This window comes from Equus caballus, chromosome 5, assembly GCF_041296265.1.
Source record: "Equus caballus isolate H_3958 breed thoroughbred chromosome 5, TB-T2T, whole genome shotgun sequence".
Lineage (NCBI taxonomy): Eukaryota > Metazoa > Chordata > Mammalia > Perissodactyla > Equidae > Equus > Equus caballus.
The window spans coordinates 2,694,545-2,716,217 of record NC_091688.1 but is presented as its reverse complement, the minus strand read 5'-3'; the positions used below and the strand labels follow the sequence as shown (position 1 = coordinate 2,716,217).

Here is a 21,673-nt window from a genome sequence, read left to right as displayed (position 1 = left end):
GACTGTCACTGAGAAGTCATTCTTCCTCCTCCCTTACCAGAGGATGAAGGAGTGAGGACCAGGAGGAAGAACTTCACTGGGGAAGAGGAAAAAAGGAAAACATTACTGAAAAGCTCAGGAGAAAAAAAGCCCCCCTGGAATTTTCTTATCTGTTGCTACAAGGTGCTCTGTCCAGAAGCCAGTCGGAGGCCAGGATGGTACTTACTGACGCAGGCCATCAGGTCACGGAAGATGTCCTTGGGGAAGAGAGGGTGTTCCAGCCCCCGGAAGTAAAGCTTCAGGACGCCGGCTATGGAGTCTAAGTCATGGTCATTCTGGTCCCCAGCCAGGGGGTCCTCTCCTGAGGATAAGCAAGCCCCCGAAATGGAAAGAGAGAGTGAGAGAGGCAAAACTGCATAGGACGGAGCAGAGGTGGTGGGGAAGGGGCGGGCTACTCAAGTCCTCAGCACAGCCCACCAGCTCTCGGCCCTGCATGGTGGCCACGAGAGGGGCAGACCAGGGAGAGACAAAGTGAAGATTGCTCAGGGTCGGGGGTCCCAGGGCCAGAGGAGGGGGCACGGGAGTCCACTAGCATAAATTCACTTGTGCCAGACTAGCTAAGGGACATTTACTGTGGGCTAGGGACAGGACACAGCAACTGACAAGAATCATGAAACCGGGCTGGACTGAGCCCCTGGGGGAGGAAAATGAGGCCAGAGAGGCTGGTCCCTCTGACTAGCTCTCACTCCTCTTGGCCTGCAACAAAGGACACCTACTTACAGGAGAACAATCATGCTGGAGCTCCCTATGGAAAATTTCATATCAGGTGTAATTAGATTTAATGATAGGACCAACCTCAAATTGAAACTATATGTATCCATTACAGTGACGGAAATTGCCAAAGCTTGCCCATTACCTTAATAGCCCACAAGATAATAAATGGGCTACGATGAACAGGCGCATTAGCCTTGATATTAACTGCCACCAAGGGTTCTGGATGAAGCCATAAACCACCCAGATATCATAGTTAACTTCTTGGGTTTTGGCAGATCACCCGCAGGAGAGAGGCTAGATGAGTTGGGCTGAGGAGGAGGGAGCTGGGGTGTGCCCTGATCTCCCCGCACACCTGGGGGAGGACGTCCACAAGAGAGAGCAGGTGCCAGCCTGAGAGGGAGGCAAGCTGGCTTGCTGAGCTCTGGGCGCCTCTCGGGGTAGAAAGGGTGGAGCCGATATGCCAGGGGGCTGGCAGATATTTGGGCTTATCTTCTAGGCTGTTTCCTCACCTCTCTCAAAGGCGTTTTTGATGTCATTCACTTCTACTTGGGATCCTGACACGCGGAAAATTCCTTCATGCTGCAGCCCTGGAAAGACAGGGAAAAGTGATCAGGAGAAGAAAAAGCAAATTCATGATCACAGCTCCAAGCTTAGCTGAATGTCTGTCTCCCCAGCCAGGGTGTTTCAGCAGCCTGTCTCTCAGAGGCCAGAGGAGAAGGCACGTGCAAGGATGCTGGAAAAGTCAGTGGGGCGGCCAGGAGGCATCAGCCTACAGAAAGCACCGAGTCAGAGACTTAGGGAAGAGACGTCCACACCGGCTCCATTTCGGATTCTGAGGGAGACTACAAGGCAGCTAGCTTCCCTCCCCAGCCTTGCCTCTCTGTTCCCAACTGCAAAGTGGGGAAGTGACCCGCGGCACCTTCTTATCACCCGGAGTCAGGAATGGTAACTGGAGGCATGGCAAGCAAGCCATGAGACCCCACTGGAGGAGTTTCACGTGGTCTGAGACTGTAATTCTCACTTTAGCTGTTCTGGCACTATTCGGCTGTTCTAGGGCACAATGCTTGGAATACTTAGGTAAAAAGAGGACTTGACTGTTGAACAGTCAACAGACAGTACTGCCAGACACGGTGCTAGCCACTGGGCCTTGACTGCTGCTTAACTCTAAAGGCAAACACACGTGAATGTTACAGTATGATGATGTGCATGAAAACTTTGTCTTCTTGGTTTTGTCAGAGTAGAAATATCATAAAGAAACAATGCATGTGTGGTGATTGCTGCTAAGAAATGCTTTCATATAAATAAATCAACTGGTCTTCATACCAGGCATTAAGGTAGGGGTAACTAGCAAGCCCATTTTCTAGACGAAGGGATTGATGAGTGATGACCAGCCTTAGGTCATCCAGGTGCTAAGAACCAGAGCCAGGATGCAAACCCAGGCCTTCCAGGCGCAGCCCTGTACTCCTTCCTCAACACCAGGCTGCAGGGCCTCCTGGGGGGCAAGTGCAGAGGCGGTGGGAACCCATTTGTTGGTCTGACACAGATATGGCTTACAGAGGGCACCACCCATGCGACTGCAAAACGGGCAAGCGATCCAGGAAGCATGTCCCTAGTGCTGGGCCTGTCGGTCGAACTGAACCAGCACCTTGACTCACATCAGGCCTGCCCCGCCCTCCTCTGGAGCCCTGCGTCTCAATCTTGGGAATTTTGTCAAAGTCCCCCTGTCATGGCATGATCCATGAAAAACTTAGGGAAGTCTCAAACAAATTTCTTTTTCAGGAAAACAAACAAAAAAATGCTACCTTTTGCCCACTGTTTCAGGGCCACCCTCTTGCTGAGGGGGTCACTAGATTCTACCAGCTGGACCTTTGGAGGTAACTACACAGGCCAGGACTGAAATCCTGAATCCAACGGGAGCAGTATGAAGAAGTAAGCAGGGGGAATTTAATTACCTGGCTTGTAATAGGACTTAAGTTGTGTGCTCCTCTAAGGGAATCTCCAGAATATTCCTCACAGAATGTCAGGCAATGTTTAAACCCCATTAGCACCAATGTAAAAGTACCATAGTAGTTACCAGTGGGATGCAACAGCCAGATAATGTCATTCAAACATGGAAGTAAACAGCAAGTGTTCCGCCAGAAACAGCCACATGCCTGGCGACTTGTCAAAAACAGTTACTATACTATATCATCGCAAATGTCATCTCAGGGACCAGGCTACTCAGCACGTTCTGCTTCTTGTCGCTGGTGAAGCCAATGACTTGCTGAGAGGGGATCGTTTCCATACTTCTTGGTAGATCAGACCATCAAGGAAAGCCGCTGGGGCCTCTGGGCCCAGGACCAGAAGAACTCACAGCAGAGCTCAGGGGAAGTTAGGCCACAGGCTCAAGACAACGGAGGTCCCTTCCGCCTGGTTCCCACCCCCCTCAAGAACCAATGCTTTAGAAGGACCATCACGTGCTCTTGCTCAACAGACAGAATCTTTAGCGTCTAATCGATGATTCTGAAAGTAAAAACATTAATAAATGGTGGTTTTCAGAAAATAAAGGGGAAGAGCAGTTGGCTTTTATTACAACGCAGGTAAGGCCGCACATCACCAACCTGACACATCCATGATCTTCTTCATTTTTTTCTTAGTGCACACTAACATAAAAGTATAAAACCAGTCAGACTTGGGCAAGTCATTTGGAAATGGCACAAAACCTTCCATTTTGTGCTGGGTCCAGGTGTCGCCAAGAGTTGCTCTCCTAGAGAATTCTCGAAATGATTGCACTGCTACCCCACCACCTCCTGCTCGCATTACATGGCTCCTTTCCTCATGAAATGGTGGGGTTTCCCAACTGGACTCAGTCTCAGCTGTCCCTCACACCTCTTCCCCTCCTTTAAGACTTCCTGGACCACCCTGACCCACCAGTGACAGACGAGCCTCAGCTTTTCTCCCTATAGTGGGGACTATAATATCTACCTCCCAGGGGCCGTGAAGAGAGTAAAGATGTGCAAACGCTAGCAGCTGGTGGGCCACAGACCCTTTTGGGACCAACAAAAGTTATGGTCCCATCCCCAGACATGCAAACACACAAAAACTTTCCCCATAATGTTCAGGGAGTTCAGGAAGACTTTGAGGCCCCATTTGGGGAAGAAGTTCGGTTTAGCTGAACAAGTGTTTTTTGAACGGCTACTATGTACTAAGTATTTTTTTCTTTAAGTCAACAATATGTTTACTTGTTCAATCCTAGAATACACATAATATGGTTTCAGAATTGCTGGCCCATATCCCTGTGATAAAAAAAATTACCAACTCCTATACAATATTTGTTTACAGCTCTTTTTGTCTTTAGACTTACAGTATATAATCAAAATACTGTTTTCCGCACACGAGTTATTTTCTTCCTCAGCACTTCAGTGTGGTTGTGGTGTTCCTTTGTAACACAGTTACGCTTATTTGTTACTGTTTGCATTCCATTTTGGGTTTTACCCACACTGTTATTTTATTTATTTATTTATCTTTTGAGTATGAAAAACACAAACGTAGTTCTAAAAGTCAAAATTACACAAAAAGGGATACTCAGAGAATGTCAGTTCCCTTCCATTTCTCATTCCCCCATTCTCTTCACTCTTTTTCCACCCACCCACTGTCGATAACAAAACCAAATGATGGTTTCTGGAGTCAGTCTTCCTGCATTTCTTCTTGTAGAAGTAAGCAGACACATGTATATTCTTATACATACACAGTTTCTTCATCCATTCTTCTATGTATGGGCATTTAGGTTGTTTCTAATATTTTGCAACTACAAATGCAACAGATAACCTTGTACATATGTATTTTTATATTCTTGAAGGCATATCTTCAGGGTAAATTCCTAGAAGGACTGCTGGATCAGAAGATAAACACATATGTAGTTTTGTTAGATAATGCCAAATTCCCCTCCAAAAGGGTTTATTGGTTTGCATTGCCGTCAGCAATATTTGAGCATACCTGTTTCCCCAGAGCCTCACCACAGACATGTGCTCGTTTTTGTCTCCTCATGCAGTACGCCTGTACAGGGACAGGGACATTCAAGCCACTGTATCTGGAACCCATGCACTTCTCAGCTCCTCACAGCTAACACCCTGGTCTAGGCCACTGTCATGTCTTCCCTGGGTTACTGCAGTAGCCTCCTGTGGTCTTCTCTCCGTACAGAAGCCTGGGATCCTTTAACAAGATCATTTCCTCTCCAAAAGCTTCCCACCTCACTCCGAATAAAATCTAAACACCAACCTTACCCGATGAGGCCCTAAGAGTCTGGCCTCTGGTTCATCTCCTGTCACTCTCCTCTTCACTCACTCTGCTCTCGCCACACTGGCCTCCTGCGTGCTGGTCCTGGCGTGTGCCGAGGGCCTCTGCTCTTGATGTTACCTCTTCCCAAAACACTGCTCCCCAGATACCCAGGGAGCTCACTCCCTCACTGCCTTTAGGACTCTGCTCAAATGTTACCTTCTTAGGTGACCTAAGGCCTCTTCCCTGAACAACCCACTAGAACAGCGTCCCCTCTCCCTTCTCCATCTGCTCGCTTCGCTTGATTTTCATCACGACAGTCACCAACACCTGACACAGTGTACATAGTTCGTTTATTTATCGACCGATCAACTGATCGTCCGATTATCTGTCTTGTAGTAGAACGTAAGGTTCATGAAGACAGGAACTTTTTCTTGGCACGCGATGAGCCATCAATATATACACCTGTTGAATGAATGAATGAATGAATGGACTGCGTGGATAAAAGAACAGGAGTTCAGACTCTCTTCTTCCCATTGTCCTTTAGGCGCAAATAATTCTTCCTCCCCTGAACTCAGTTTGGACTTATCTTTGCCAGCTGTTTGACCATTAATCATTACTATCTTGTGAAATTTCATACACTGCTCTTCTGAATTACTACAGCTTATCTCTTTTCATTTAACTTTTCACTTGCTTGTTTATTTTCTCCCAACTGTATCATAAAGCCAGGTAAAGAAAGGGACAGGGTATCACCCTGTTTTTGCTTTCCTGGGTGGCAATGCCTGGGGCCCAGCACTGATCAGGGCCTTGATAAGTTTTTGCTGACTGTTCAATAGTGATGGACAGAGCTGTCACTTCAACTGAATAGAGATAAGATGAAAAAACTGTAGCTGATTAGAATGAGATAAGTCGTAACCATGCCACAATGATTACTATTCCAAAAATGAACCCCAGCAATGTCTCAGTTTACCAGGAGAGCGGAAGGTGAGGAAGGGGGAGAGAGGCTGCCTATGAACTGAGACCGGCAATCATCTACCTACCTCCTCAGCTCCAAGAAGGTCACTCTGTCCTTTTTCCTATAACTAGACAGGACAGCATCTAAAAACAATTTCTGACGCCCAGTTGCTAGAAATGAATCTTTCTGGTGCTAGCTCAGATATACGTGCTTTCTAAACACTCTTATACGTGGAAGATCAACTCTCTGGCAATTCATCCCTATCCCTAAATTCTGTCCGACTAGCCTAGGAGCTGGTGAGAAATGGAGTTTATGAGATTCGGCTGCATCCAAGCAGAAGCTAGCATGATCTGACTTCGGCTGAGAAGGAGCCAGCCCCGCAGACTCTCAAATGTTGGCTACAACTTTAAGACCAGCTACTAACTGAGCTCTTGATGATTCTCAGTCCAAGGAGACCAAACCAGAACAAAAGCTGAATATGATTAGGAATCAATGCAACATTTCCAAAGGAGTCGTTTTCAAAGCGACGCAGAAAGCCAATGTGACATAATGGTCCATGCCGTGCGGTGCAGATACCGACACGTGCAAAGACGGTGAGTAATGGCGAAACGACCGTCACCACATCATACCAGCTGGGCTTACTCACATAACAGCTGTGATTTAAAACTCACTCTCAAGCTGGAAAAGGGAGTGTGGTAAGTGGCTGAGGCATTTGGGGTCAAAACACATGATGTCTTTCTCTCAAAGTCTAGGTGTGGCCACTCTGAAGCAGCAAACATTATGAGAACAAATAAGATTTTATTCCTTTTCTGAGAATGTCAGGATGGGAAGTCAATCTCTATTCTTACTCTACAAAGAATTCCTGGAAGCGCTTCCCAGCTTTGCACAAATATGGGCAAGGCTATAATCCTGCTTACCATGTCTGCTGATAAACCGGATACAGCTTTCTACCACCAGAGGAATTGCCTGGCTGGAATCCTGAAAAACCGAAGAGAAACACAATATTAGAATCTTTAAACAGGGATAGCCCAGGGTCAGAGAAAACGAGCCAAGCTGTGCGGAATTTGTCTCAGCTGGATCAGCGGCCAGTCCACAGAGAAGCGTCAGGCCTGCCGGCCCAGCTGCAGAGCACATACACAAGCTGCACTTGGAATGCCACAAGGGTGCCGAGTTCTGCACGGCCAGGTACTGCTCTCCATTACAGTTGTTAGGTTCCTGTTTTCACCAAGGAAGAAAATACAAGTCTTGACAGCCGATTAGATGCGGGTAAAGAGAAAAAAACGGAGATCTCAAAGATGAGATTTGAGGCTTCAGGGACTGTGAAGAATGGAGGGTGCCCATTAAGAGAAATAGAGACGTCAGGGGTGGTGCTAGGGAAGTTACGACGCGGTGGAGAAGGTTAGGAGACTGATGCTGAGGGTGGGAGGTGCTGTCTCAACTCTCAAGTATTCATGTCCAGCCCACCACTTAGTAGTTAGATCCAAAGACTCAGAATGACAGTACTACAGAACAAATGGACACTTAGAGAGGGAGAGAAAGAGTCATCTGAGGAAACAAAAGTGACAAGGGACAGCATATGGAGAGAAGGCCAAAGAGGACGAAGCTTTGGGGAAATGCCTAAATTAAGAGGAATGGAGAAAGAAAGGCCAGCAGCCAGCAGAGAAGACATAGCAGTAACGGGAGAGAGAAAATGCTGGGTTTGAAGGGAGCAGGCAAGCAGCAGCTGAGGCATCTCCTTTTGAAGAAAAGTCTGGGATGGTTTGAACTTAATCTTTGCTAGGGTCAAAAATGACTGGAACCCATTAGGGACCCTCAAAAACAAAAGCTTTCAGATTCTTTCTCTTGTTTGGCAGATTTGCCATAAACAAACAAATGAACAAATACTTACTTCCTGGTGACTTACACAAGATTACTCATCTTCCAAATTACATACTATTTACCCTCTTGACCATCTTAGAAAAACTCTTTACTGATCTACCATTAGATTTGACCTGCTGGAAAGAAACCGGGGCAGCAGAATGAAAACAAGATCTTTATTTGATTGGGGTTTTTGGTGTATCCTGGAACTCTTACGCAAATCTAGCACCAGGCAAAAATATGCTTTGCCAGTAACTGCTTAGGCGCAGCAGGATGCAAACCAGATGGGTGCCCTGTTCCTTAGATGGTGAGCCCAACCAGGGGCATACACCACCTGCCAAACTGTGATCTCTGGCACTCCTGCAGCCAGGGTGGAGGCTGTGAAGCCCTTGGACCATGCTCCTTCTACAAGTAGGAGGCCCAGTTTCAGTCCAGAAACTGAAAGGAACAAACTTCAAGTTCCATCCTGCTCTAAGTGTTGAAGGGAAAAAAGACTTGCTCTTCTTTAAGATACGAGCTATTAATTTTAAATGCACTAAGTTATCCCTGGGAGGAACTCCATTTCTCTCTAGTTTTAAAAGAAATTATGGGAGAAAGGAGAAGAAGAAATAGAGAAATAAGAGGAACGAGAGTGGCAATGAAATTTTTATAAGTTAAAAAATGTGTAATTGTATCCAATGGTGTTCTCATTAAAATGAGATCCAAAGTAGAGAGGAAAAAAAATGGTAACACTAAGGCTAAGACGAGTGAGGGCTGTCATCCGAGTTCCCCAGCCAGACTACCCAGCCAGCTGGAGCAGTCAGATCGGCTGAAGATGCTGCTGGGGCTGCCGATACCACAGAAACCATGTGCCCCCTACATTCGATTATCTCCCTGTGGCTACAGCCACTGTGAATTACCCAAAATGATTTTTTAAAGCCCAAATCAGCTTTCCCCTGAGTAAACACAAAGACATTTCTGAGATGTCTCCACCTCCTCCTTGCTAACTCCTCCTGCATGGCTGGTGTGTGCTTAGGGCATACAAAATCATTTCAGTATTTGCCACAAAGTATAATTAGAAGGTTAAATATGCTACTGCAAAAAATATTTCAATTAATTTTTTTTTAAACAAGCTCAAGTGCTGTTTGGATCCACTGACGTGGATCACCCATGCCACTGCTCTCTAAGATCCCTCCTAATATGAGTACTGAGAGCTAGCTGCCCATGTCAGATTTCAATACAACACTGAAGATAATGCACAAAATTGCAGAGTTCAACATCTCTTGCCTATCATTCCTAGACCAGACCCATCTTTGCATTTTTAGCATGTCTCACAAATACATCTGGGATGACTATACCACCAGAAACAAACAAAAGTCTGCAAACTTAAAGCAAGAGCGCCCCGTCCAGGTGATTAGCTGTTATGAGTTACTGACGTGTTGGTACAGATGCACAAAGTGTGAGGCCTCTTTTGTGGTCTCGTAGAGAAGAGATGCCAAGGGCAGTTCTGGCACAATCTGCCACAGTCAACCCAAATCTCTAGTACGTAAAAGGGTCAATGAATAGAGAGGAGAGGAACAAGTCAAGAGAGACCAGGGCCACTCCAGCTAAACAAGCTAAATCAATGAAGTTGCCATAATATTAAACATACTATGACCAAATGGTACATTCCAAAGGCAGGCATGAAGTCAGAAAGGTGTCTGTCCTGCCCACAGTGGAGTTCCACAATTGTTTGTGGGATGTAATCTCTTCACACCAGACCAGCCTGGCTCTTGTTGGGCCCTTACCTGCTTCTTTACGGTTGAGCTACGCCTATGGTTGACCCCGCCGAGTCAGAGAGGACCGATCCAGCAACAGGAAGGAAAAGGAGAAAATGGGATTAAAAACAATCTGATGGTGGTTAATGAAACAAGTCATGTTATTCAGCTCAGTCCCAGAAATGGCTAAGAGACTTTTTAAGTTACTTTTCAAATAAAGCCCTTTTCACAAAAGCAAAGGGGTCTTTGCTTTTAATGTCTGCCACCATTCAAAATGAGAATAGGAGGGACTTGGTTCAATTGGCAGTAAAATAAATTTGGGTTGACAGTGAGAAGATCTCTCTGTTTGCAAAGAGACACTAGTAAACACCAAAGGAAGCTATAGTTTTCTTTCTTAGAAATCCTTAGGGAAAAGACAGGGAGCAATTTTCCTGGAATTCAGGGGGTGAAGCATCCAGATTGGAAGGAATATTGGCGATCCTCTAGGTCAATGCTTTTCAAGCTGTGTTGAGACTTAGAAGGCTTTTCTCCAAGGGATTCTGACTGAGGCACAATCACCATGCAAGGAGGGCAGCACTGCCCTGTCTTCGTGAAGGAAGGGACCAGAACCTGGCTACTGGGCTCCCTGTGCCCCTCCCACCAGGCCACCGCTGAGGAACCTCTTTGGAATCCTAGAGCTCCTTGGAGTTAGTGGAATGCTCTTTCTTGTCTGATAGATGAGGAAAGCGGAGTTCAGAATGGGGAAAAGAGTGGCCCAAGGTCACACAATGAAGTAACACAGGATAAGGGAATTCAGTTCAGCTCTCTTCACTCCCATAGAGCCTTCTGCAGATATAGCATTTCAGGTGAACTTCTACTAAGACTCTATCACCAAGAAGATATATTCCACAGAATTCCATTATTCTGGTTCCTCTGGTCAACAATATTGGTACATTAATGGGATCTTTATTGTAATCCACAATGACAAAATGATGAAAGCCAAATGAAGCTACTTCTAAATAATGAGCCTATAATTGTAAATGGCCTCATGATTATTGTGTGTGTTGGCAGATATAAGTGGTTGATATAATGGGCTAACCCAGGGTCTCTAAGGAGTCCAGCCCATTAAAAATCTCTTTCTCTAGTTAAATCAGCACATTTTTAGGCATCTGAGAACTGCTGGCTGAATGAATGCCTTGCTCTCCGCCAGCTCACGAGTTTTCTCATAGCAGCTCTGTGACTGGGAGGGAAAATATTTGGCTGGGGGGAAGGGGGGGAAGGCGGGGAAAGATTGGGAGGGTTGCATACTTGTACGTCAGGCAAGGGTTTCCACCAATGCTGTTTGGCAAGCCATGTAATGTAATATTTCATTATCCAGCAAGTCACTTAAATTAGGGGCCGTCATCTTTTCCATGCATAAAAAAAAAATCTCAGATCAAATGCTATCTCCTGATCTTCCTTCTCTGGGTCAGAGACTTCCCAAAGCCCGCATGCCGAAGTCTAGCAGCTAAGGTTAGGTTACCGGGATCCTCCAGAGGCAAACACTTCTTCTCCTTGCAATGCAGTGGCCTTTGGGAGTCCTGGGACTATTTTAGCAAATGATAACTCCCTTTGCTCAGTTCTGCTCAGCTTTTTGCCTAAGTTAAAGCAAGTCCCACTTCCAGTCGAGGCCAGACGGTGACGATCACCAAGGCAAAGAGAAGGAAGAAATTCCTGCTCTGGGCCACTCCTTCACGAAGTCATCCACCCACCGCCCTTTCCGCTCAGCTCCTTGGCTCCTTCCCAGACTGGGATGGCTCGACCCCATCGGTCTCTCTTCATCCCTTTCCAGGGCTGTCCCAGGCCACACCTACCTGGCCAGACTGCAATCTGTCCGCTGACCTGTTGGAAAGACAAAGGCAGAAAAGCACATGTTGAAGCAGAAGGGGTGAAAGAGGGAGACTCGCTCCAAGGAATTACCCCGTCTCCCCAGAGAGCCCCTGATATCACGGCGCCAATGGCCTTCCAGGCAGAAAAGAAGAGAAGCGCCCAGAGCCTCTTTCTGGGCAAGTGCTGCTTCTGCCACGTGTTCCCAGTCCAGGGCTGCTGTGTCCCTGACCTTAGGTGTGCCAGCTCTGCTTCCCATCGGGAAAACAGGGGTGGGTGTAGGGGAACCGTGGCAAGGCAGATCACATTTTAGAGAACAAATTATTAGACGTCTTCCCGAGACGAAATTCAACTGCTCTTCTGTGTGTGTTGGGTGTACGTTTGTGGCAAGGAGGGAGGGACAAGCTTGCTTGCTCGTGAGTATATGAACACACACACACATACACGGTTGAGGGTGGCAGGGAAAAAGAGAAGGAGGAGTTGTCGGGGGACAGGAGGGAGAAGATACGAAAGTTCTAGTTTTAGATTCATACTAACTTCTACTAGGTCGGGCTGGGGTGGCAAGGGAAAAATGAGATTTAATGCTGATATTGCTATCAAACCGTGGTTCTCAATCTGATAGTGGGTTCTAATAGTAAGTTGAATGGGTCACTGCCAGCTTTAAAAAATGGAATTGAAAATCTTAAAGTAAGATGATGCAGTCTACACAGAAATCGAAATATAATGATGTATACCTTAAGTTTATACAATGTTATAAACTGTTACTTCAATAAAAAATAAATAAGTAAATAAAATGTATGTAAAAGAAAAAAGAAGAATCAAAGTTCATTCGAAGTATTCTTATGTTTTTAACAAAATACCTAACATGTGTGCACGGACCAGGATGTACTCTATGGTGCCTTCTTTGGGTCCACATTAACCAAGGTTGGTTTGTATTAGTCCTATTTAGATAAAGCAGAGAAAACCCAAGCAGGCCCTGAGCGGGACAGGAGAGAGCAGCGCCTGCACTCCTCATCCAGCTCCTGGAGCGGCAGCGCAGGGGCAGGGGAGAGCAGCGCCTGCACCCTCATCCAGCTCCTGGAGCGGCAGCGCAGGGGCAGGAGAGAGCAGCGCCTGCACCCCTCATCCAGCTCCTGGAGCGGCAGCGCAGGGGCAGGAGAGAGCAGCGCCTGCACCCCTCATCCAGCTCCTGGAGCGGCAGCGCAGGGGCAGGGGAGAGCAGCGCCTGCACCCCTCATCCAGCTCCTGGAGCGGCAGCGCAGGGGCAGGGGAGAGCAGCGCCTGCACTCCTCATCCAGCTCCTGGAGCGGCAGCGCAGGGGCAGGGGAGAGCAGCGCCTGCACCCCTCATCCAGCTCCTGGAGCGGCAGCGCAGGGGCAGGGGAGAGCAGCGCCTGCACCCCTCATCCAGCTCCTGGAGCGGCAGCGCAGGGGCAGGGGAGAGCAGCGCCTGCACCCCTCATCCAGCTCCTGGAGCGGCAGCGCAGGGGCAGGAGAGAGCAGCGCCTGCACCCCTCATCCAGCTCCTGGAGCGGCAGCGCAGGGGCAGGGGAGAGCAGCGCCTGCACCCCTCATCCAGCTCCTGGAGCGGCAGCGCAGGGGCAGGAGAGAGCAGCGCCTGCACTCCTCATCCAGCTCCTGGAGCGGCAGCGCAGGGGCAGGGGAGAGCAGCGCCTGCACCCCTCATCCAGCTCCTGGAGCGGCAGCGCAGGGGCAGGAGAGAGCAGCGCCTGCACTCCTCATCCAGCTCCTGGAGCGGCAGCGCAGGGGCAGGGGAGGGCGGGGCCTCGTCTGGCCTCTAAAGGTTGCTAATTGATTACAGTTCAGCTCATCCCGAGCAACACCCTGCCCCACCCCTAACAGCATCTCATTCCTAAAGGCTCAGCTTTCATCTGCAAAAATATTATTCTGAGCCATTATTTTCAACATCTGTCCCATTTCCATTCTGGAATATTCATACACATGAATTATCCCTCTGTGGCAAGAACAAGGGCTCTTGTGTCATGGTGACAAATACACACAGAAGGCAGGGACACGAGGACTGGTAGAGGAAGATCTGTGGCTATTTTTCCTTATTGCTAGAACTTGTCATCTTCAGATGAAGGCAATTTGCAGCGCTCATGAATGGTCACCAACCTCTGCCTCTCCGGAGTAGCACATCTGGTGCACGTGTGTGTACACACTCTTTTACTCTCACACACACACTCTCATACCCAAGGCCCTGCTCCCCATCGCACTTATGGGCTATGCTTAGATTATCTTGGCAAAAAGAAATTGCAGTTATAATGTGCTTCAAATAGTTCTGGGCTTTCTTTCCTCCAATTCCCCATGGAGCAATCTGATAATCCAAGAGTAAAGATTTCCTATAAGCCAAGTTTGGATCTCAATGCCCAAATCTGTTCAGCCTGAGTCCCTTGGGTGGTGGGGAGGAGAAAGAACAAGAGTTACCTAACAGGCTTTCTTGACAAAAAAGAAAATGCCTTAAAAATCACAAGATCAAAGACATTAGAGATAAAAGAATTAATTACCTGGGGGAATCGTCCAGGGGAGAAGGAGGACAGGCCAAGAAGGGTGGGTAGGAGGACTCTGGTATGAAAAGTGGGGCTCCGATTCCTGAGGCCAATGAGCCAATGAGTGTGTCCACTTTCCTATACTCTGCAGCCTCTCTGAGGAGCGCCCAGGAACCGATTTGACATTGTCAGACCTCTGCACAAGCGCAGGTTTGCCTCTCACTAGTGTTACCACGTTCTCCCTGTAGCCTCCCCCTTCCCATATTTAAGAGCGGAGATTAGCAGGGTAGGCAGGTGGGGTCGGGCATTCAGAGGCATCCCCAACCTGGGAACCCCATTCCTCAAAGGATGCTGAGAGCCAGGCAGGAGACCTGGGCAAGGTGCCAAAAACCCCAGCGAAGCTTCGCTTTCAACTTTCGCCTTCTGTTTGACAGCAGAGGAGAGAAAGTCCAGAGAGCCAGTCCAGTTCTCTGCCTTGCTACTTTCCAGGGTCTGGTTAAAATCATCCTATGAGACCAGACAGTGCATTCAGCACCATGGCCCCAGCATGGCCAAGGCAGAGAGAGGGCTTCCACTTAGCATCAGGACCCTTCAAAGCAGAAGGAAATCGATGCTCTACCTTGACGCTACCGAGAGCAGCAGCCTGCCCGTCACCCCGGCCTGTGAGAAGCCTCTCCTCTCCTCAGAGCAGCTGGGTTTCTCACCCCACAGCTCCTTACCTTCTGGCTCCAGCCTCAGTCCTGCCACAGAGGAGCAAGAGTTTTAACCAAGTGTCTGGAGAATCAATGACCCCGTCAGCCCCTTCACTCCAATCGCGGCAGAGGAGGCTAGGGTGGGAGACTGGGTGGAGAGCAGGCACGCTCCATTTAAACAAGTGGATGATGCACATTAGTGCTTCATTAAGCACTGGCCTTCCCCCATTACTCAAGCAGTCATTTGGGGCCTGTGCTTCCACATCAAACAGGCTAGGCAAAGAAATGCATTCATACAAGATCGGGCCCATGTGGCTTAGGATGGAGCTTCAGCGGTACAGCTCAGGGCTCGGCCTTCCCCTCATTGCCAAACCTCCAGCAGAACTCCCACACTCACTTTCTCCCAGGGTTTTCTGGAGAAGGTCATGCTTGGCTTGCAGCTTGGTGATGAGGTTCCTGCCCTCCAGATATTCCTTCATTTTCTGTAAGGGAGGAGGAGGAAAAAGAGCAATAAGCCTCCTGAAGAAAAAAAAATTACAGATGCCCAGCTGTACAATTCCCTTTTTAAGAGGGTTTTTGGTTTCTGACTCAAATTCCACCAGGTCCATTTTTTATTTCTTTAAGGCCCTGAGCATCTGGGAGCCGCTGATTTTCATGGTGGATTAGTATCCCGATCTATGTTTCCTGGGAGCTCCATATAGGCCAGTGTCAGAATCTGTCTCCTAGAACCCCTCCCCCATCTCTTCCAGTTCCACCAGAGAAGAACAGGAGGAGTGGATGGATTCACCGAGCCCTGGTCTTCTTGGTATGAGGACACACACCTGCTACTTGTCACCTCCACTGACATCCAGGCCTGCCCGGCCCCACCCAGTGTGCATTCCATCACACCAGGAGCAATGCCAAGGGCAGGCTCAGCCCCTGCCTCAGCTGCAAGCCCGGCAGCAGAGCATCTCTGTCTGAGCCATGTCTTCATCAGCCTCCTCCTCTATTCTGCACGGAGTCTTGGTGGAAAGCTTGGGATTTCTAAGCACTCAGGGCGGGGCTGCCAGCCCCCACCTGCATGCACACATACTGCTGCCTCCAAACACAAGATGAGGTTATGGAAATTCCATCCCATCTGCTCTAACAGTCAAAATACAATTGCTGTGCTGCATTTTTTATCTGACCCCTCTCAACCTTTGTCTGCCCAATGAGCGACTATATGTCCCCAGGGACAATTCACCAAATTTTCAAAACAACCTTATGGTCTATTATTATCATTATCCCCATCTTACGGATGAGGGCTCTGAGGTCTGGAGAGATTTGTTGCTCAAGGTCAAACAGTGAGAGAATGTTAGAGCCAGTATCCAAACATATGTAGTTTGACGGTACAATGTGTTCTCCTGACCATTATGATAACACGCTCTATCCACTGTGGTACAGAGCAGGAGAAGGAGAGAAGCAGAACAAAACTTCATAGTATTAATTCTTTATATATGTGTAGCAATGTACAAGTCTTCAGAGCACTTCAACACATATTCTCTCATTTGACACTCAGGATAACTCCGCACGGCACATTAGGGAAGACATCATTATTTCCTTATTACAGATGAGAAGATGATGCTGGGGAAGGGAGTGTTAAATAAATTGCTACTCTTGTGAGCCAGGACGTGGGGGTGCTAGGCCTGGAGCCCAGGCCTTTGGACTAGACGCTCTGCCCGCCAGCCCGTCCCGGGATCTCAGTTTGCCTCGGCTGTCTCCCGATGCAGGGCTTCATCCGCTGGCTCAGGGGTCCTCGGCCCAGGAGTAAATTCAGGCAAAATGGCAGTGTCCCCCAGAGCGTGACCCAGAGAGCACGGGGATACACGACACAGCTGAGGGGGTAAGTGGATCAGACATTTACATTGTAATAGTTCTTTCTTTTAATGCATTAGGAAAAAAGTATAATTATACATCAAGCCTCTGATTTTATGGCTATTACCACTTAGGGTGAGGGCAGGAAGAAAAGGTGACAAACTGTAGTTACTTTTACTCGGTACCTTTCTATACAGTGTGAACTTTTAACCAAGAGCACGCTTCTCACTCTCGCGGAAAACAAAGAAAAGAAGCCTGCTTTCTCTGACACGCACCTCCTGGCCTCCGTGCTCACCCAGACACTCCTGTGCATCCCTCTGCAGTTCTCCATGACGGCACTTCTCACACAGCCCTGTCACAGACCGTTACTACTCACCAGCCTTTCTCTCTCGACTGCCTCCTCCCTAGGGTCAGACCACAGCACCCATCATTCTCTGCATCCTGATGCTTAGTACTGTGCCCAGCACATAGGAGACACTCAATACGGTAGTCTCCCTTATCCATGGTTTCACTTTGTGCAGTTTCAGTTACATGCAGTCCAGAAATAATAAATGGAAAAGTCCAGAAATAAACAATCGCAAGTTTCAAATTGCACACTATTCTGAGTAAAGTGATGAGATCTGGCGCCATTCTGCTCTGTTCCCCCCGGGCTGTGAAGTATCCTTTAGATGGATCCCCAACCACTGACACCGTCTGCTCCTGACCCAACATCGATGGGGTCATGGCTCGAGGGCCCTCCTTCTGACCTGTCATCAGAAGGTCAGCAGTGGCCTAGCGCTACACACGATGCCAACTTCACCTCACTTCACCTCATCTCGCAGGCGCCGTATCATCTCACGTCATCACAGGACGAAGGGTGAGTGCAGCACAGTAAGATATTTTGAGAGCGAGATCACATTCACACAACTTTTTTTACAGCATATTGTTATAATTGTTCTATTTTATTATTAGTTATTGTTGTTAATCTCTTACTGTGTCTAATTTGTAAATTAAACTTTATCATAGGTATTTTGTATAGGAAAAAACATAGCATCTGTAGGGTTCGGTACCATCCAGGGTTTCAGGCACCCACTGGGGGTCTTGGAACATATCCCCCGCGAACAAGAGGGGACCTTCCCTGGCAGTCACAAAGCCAGCCTCTAAGTGTGCCCCGATACTCTAAGTTACGTATAAGACAAGCCCTGGACCAAATCGTCTCTGTTGCTTTACTCTGCTCCTTTGTGCTTTTGCATGAGAACATTTGCATGAAAATAGGCTCCCTTGTCACCTTCCCCTTTCCATCTGCTCCAGCTGCCAGCTCACCTGCTGTCACCCTTCCTTGGGTGATATCCTAACACCCACCGATGCCTAACTTGGAACAGTGAGGCCTGGAACAGCATTTCAGGGCCCAGAGGTGAGAAACCTGCAGGAAATATCCGCTGCTGACATCTGAGCCCTCAAAGGCCCCTCTGTGGAGGGTTATCCCAGGAGACTCTAAAGGTCTCCTAACGAGGAAAAATTCCCCAAGAAAAACCGTAACTGTTACAAGACCAGACTGAATTCTGAAAGGAGACGGATGCAAATTCCTTCCTCTCACTCATGTTTCTACTTGTGATTCCAGAAATATTCTTTCATTCACATTCACAGTTCACTAGTTAACTCTGGCTGTCACTCGATGAACCATTAAAATAAATAACAATCTCATAAAGGGGTATGATGGATTACCTTTGCAGCTTCCATTAAATCCTGAAGGATCAAAAACTACATCAAGGTTGACCTGCATCCCTGAAACTGGAAACAGTGGTTGGAAGTTTTCCATCTAGGTAAGCTGGGTGTGGGAAGGCAAAGGCAGCCTAGAGTTCACAGGTGTGTTATTTACCAGGGTCCTACCCTGCCCACAAATACGCACTCATCTGTTTGAGAGAGAAGCTGCCAGAAACACCCTGGCCTCTACTGGTGGAAAGGAGTTAGAAGACTTCAGGTGCTGCTGACCAGAACACGCCCAGAAAGGAGCCAAGACATCTGATGGTAAGGGAAGAAAAGGTGGCTTTTTGGTGATTTCTGGAGACCAGGGGGCCAGGAAAAGAACTGTTTATGTGTTATCTCAAAATCTCTTCCCTGGGCAGTAAGGGTGAGTTTCCTTATTTAAAGCATGGTCCAATATGAGGCAACTCATTTCAATTTCATTCCACTCCCGGCACCCTGCTCCCCTCACAAACACGCCAAAGTAAAGCGATGGCCCGGAGTCTTTTTCAATGGAGGAGAAAAGAGAGGGCAGCGTTCTATTCTAGATCACCAAAATAAAATCAAATTCCTAAAATACAGTCTGACGGGTGCCACGCATCTCCTCCAAACTTCGCACTCAGTATTATCAACACTGAGAATTGCTTCCAAAAGGAGGAAGGGAGGCAAAGCGTCTATTGAGTGGTTTTGCTTTTGTGCTACTGTGAACCTTCAGTTCAGTTTTTATGATCTCATTAACGTATTTCTTAATAATTCCTAATTGGTCATTAACCGTGAGCACTGGGTTTTATTTATTGAAAAATATTACTGTAACAGTTTTTCTTTCTGAGCCCTCCCTGACAGACATTTCAGTTGCAGTAAAATGAAAAAGCCTGAGCTGGCATATTCCAGTCCTACCACTTACTAACTCTTCTGACATTGGCCAAGCCACTTAAGTCCCAGAATCTTCGTTTCCCCATCTGAAAAATGGGGATAACATCTTTTTCACAAGGTTGTTGAAGATGAAATAGGATAACAAGCATGCCTGTGACTATGAGCACGGGATGTGGCAACTAGCAAGCGGGTACTCAAGTCTTCCATACTCCTGAGCCACCTGCTCAATTAACCGAAAAACAGTCCTTCCCTAAACTGCTCTGCTTTGTGCTAACACATGGGACAGCTGAATCAAAGCAGGTTTCTGGCCTTTAAAAAAATAGTAAGAGGGGCTGGCCCGGTGGCACAGCGGTTAAGCTCGCACGTTCTGCTTCAGCAGCTCTGGGTTCACCGGCTCAGATCCCGGGTGCCGACCTACATACCGCTTGTCAAGCCATGCTGTGGGCATGCTGTGGCAGGCGTCCCACATGAAATAGAGGAAGATGGCACGGATGTTAGCTCAGGGCCGGTCTTCCTCAGCAAAAAGAGGAGGATTGGTGGCAGATATTAGCTTAGGACTAATCTTCCTCAAAAAAAACAAAAAACCACTAGTAACAGGCGTGAGAATATTTTCAAATTTAATTTTTCAATACCTCTTCCCTTTCAATACAGTCTTACCATGGAAGTAAAAAACTCACAGACTTTGCTTATGCCTTGGATGTAATCTGTGTGAACCCAAGGCCACAAGTATCTACCGCAGCAAAGGGGCAGGGTGGGTAGAAGAGTGAGCTATGCCTAGTCAGTCCCGTGCCCAGAGACACACAGATGTCATTATTGTGGCTGCTTCCCCACCAGCCAGGCACACTGACATTTCCCTCCTCCCCATCAATTTTTAAAGCAGGAAACAGCTGTCAGACAGAATATATAATAGTGCAACCCTTTAAACAGGAGTCTCTTTCCCCACTTCAACTGACAGGGCAGGGCATTCACTCATTTGTACCTGCTTAGCACATGTTTGCTGAGTGCATGCAGGAGAATAACAAGCTAAAATAGGGCGTGGACCACAGTTCCAAGTCTAGAGTTTGAGAGAACTGCCCACTGGCCAAGGTACCATCTCCTCTCCTATTACCCTACCCACTTCTGCTCCCGGGACTTCAGGCAGTCTAGCTTTGTTTATCAGCCATAATCCTTAACTCCTTCCCCATTCCATCCCTGTACAAGGAAATACTTAGGAGAAGTGCCAGCCTTATAAAGCTTTGACCATCCTTGTCTAAACAGTGACCATTTCTGCCCATGAACAGTGAATTCGTCAGATAAATGATGGTACATCCAACCATGCAATGAACTTCTGTGCCATTAAAACAGGAGACAGAAATTTCAGGACTAATATGAAAATAATATCCAAAGTAAATTAAGTGAAAAAAGCAAAGGGCAGTATGAGTGGTATACTTCTATTAATTTTATTTCATTGCATTTCTAACGTAATTCTACTGTGTAATAGATCTACTGCATAGATCTCTGGAAGGTCAGAGAAGAAACTGGTTCCAATCACTGGCAGAGAGGAGACGAGGCGGGGGTCAGGGATGGGTAGAAGCTTGGCATTTTTCTGTATGCTCTTTTGAAATTTTTGCACCTTTAAATAAGTCTATTTTTTAACAATCACAGTGAAAAAAGGCAATGGGGAAAAAAGTAGACTGCTGATTGAGTGTTACAGAAGATGAGTACACAAAGCCAAGGAGATCAGATGGGGAGGTGGGTCCTCACTCAGGGCAGAGGAGAGGAGGGGCCTTCCTTCCCTTGGGCTTCTGCAGGTGCAGAGAGAAGCCTGCGGCCCGACACCAGGAGCCCAGAGTTCTACTTTCAGCTCCTGCTGGGCTCCCTGGGACCTACTCATCCTCTCTAAATTTGAGATTTTTTAAACTTTCAAATGAGAAGGTTTTGTTTAGATGATTTTTAAAAGTCACGTCAAGTTTTAAAATTCCATGATTATTTTCCTAGGACTCCCACAAATGACTGACCTTTATAGGTCATGCTTCAAATTTCCAACTGATGTCGTCTGGGTAGATCGGTCAGACAAGCAGAGAGCAGTCGGGAAAGCTTTCCCAGCAGCCCTCTGGGAGCCCAGGCACCCACCTACCAGTCAAAGCCACAGCAAGGGCCCTCTTCCCCACTTTCCAGAAGAAGGGAGGAGCTTCTAGGATGCACCCTTCTGACGTTTTTGAAGGGCACAGGGAAACACACGGGCAACATTTGTGGAGGCGACAGACTGAAAAGCACGCCCGCAGTTGTGCTGGTTTGTATGGTTGGCAAGCACATGCAGCCATCCTGTTTAACACGCACACCCCTGTCCCTGAATGTCCGTTTCACCAAAAAAAAGCCCTTTTATCATGAAATGAATTATCTGACACATTCCAAGCACCAGTCACAAAAATGATGAACTCTCCTGTAAACGTGTTACTAGACAAGCCCAGACAAAAAACTTCCCTCTTAGCCAAGGAAATCTGCACACAATTTCGATAAGTAGCACTATGGCCACAAAAGACAGGAAATGGGTTAGAGGACATCAATGCATTCAGACAGAGGCGAATGGGTGGGCAGGATCTGAGAGGTCACCAGCTTGAATATGGTCATCTCTGCTCTTACTAAAGGTCAACTTTGAATACGA

General features: G+C 47.5%; 1 protein-coding gene across 19 annotated transcripts in view; it reads right to left on the bottom strand.

The window, feature by feature from the left end:
- Nucleotides 1-21,673, bottom strand: part of SRGAP2 (SLIT-ROBO Rho GTPase activating protein 2) — a 236,803-nt gene that overhangs the window by 28,618 nt on the left and 186,512 nt on the right. For all 19 annotated transcript variants that reach the window (XM_023640439.2, XM_023640440.2, XM_070266562.1 and 16 more), the window contains 6 exons: nt 14,999-15,083; nt 11,388-11,415; nt 9,586-9,610; nt 6,880-6,940; nt 1,263-1,340; nt 206-340 (listed from right to left, as the gene is read on the bottom strand). In XM_023640439.2, coding sequence (XP_023496207.1) covers nt 206-340; nt 1,263-1,340; nt 6,880-6,940; nt 9,586-9,610; nt 11,388-11,415; nt 14,999-15,083 — 412 coding nt within the window. The remainder of the gene's footprint in view (nt 1-205; nt 341-1,262; nt 1,341-6,879; nt 6,941-9,585; nt 9,611-11,387; nt 11,416-14,998; nt 15,084-21,673) is intronic.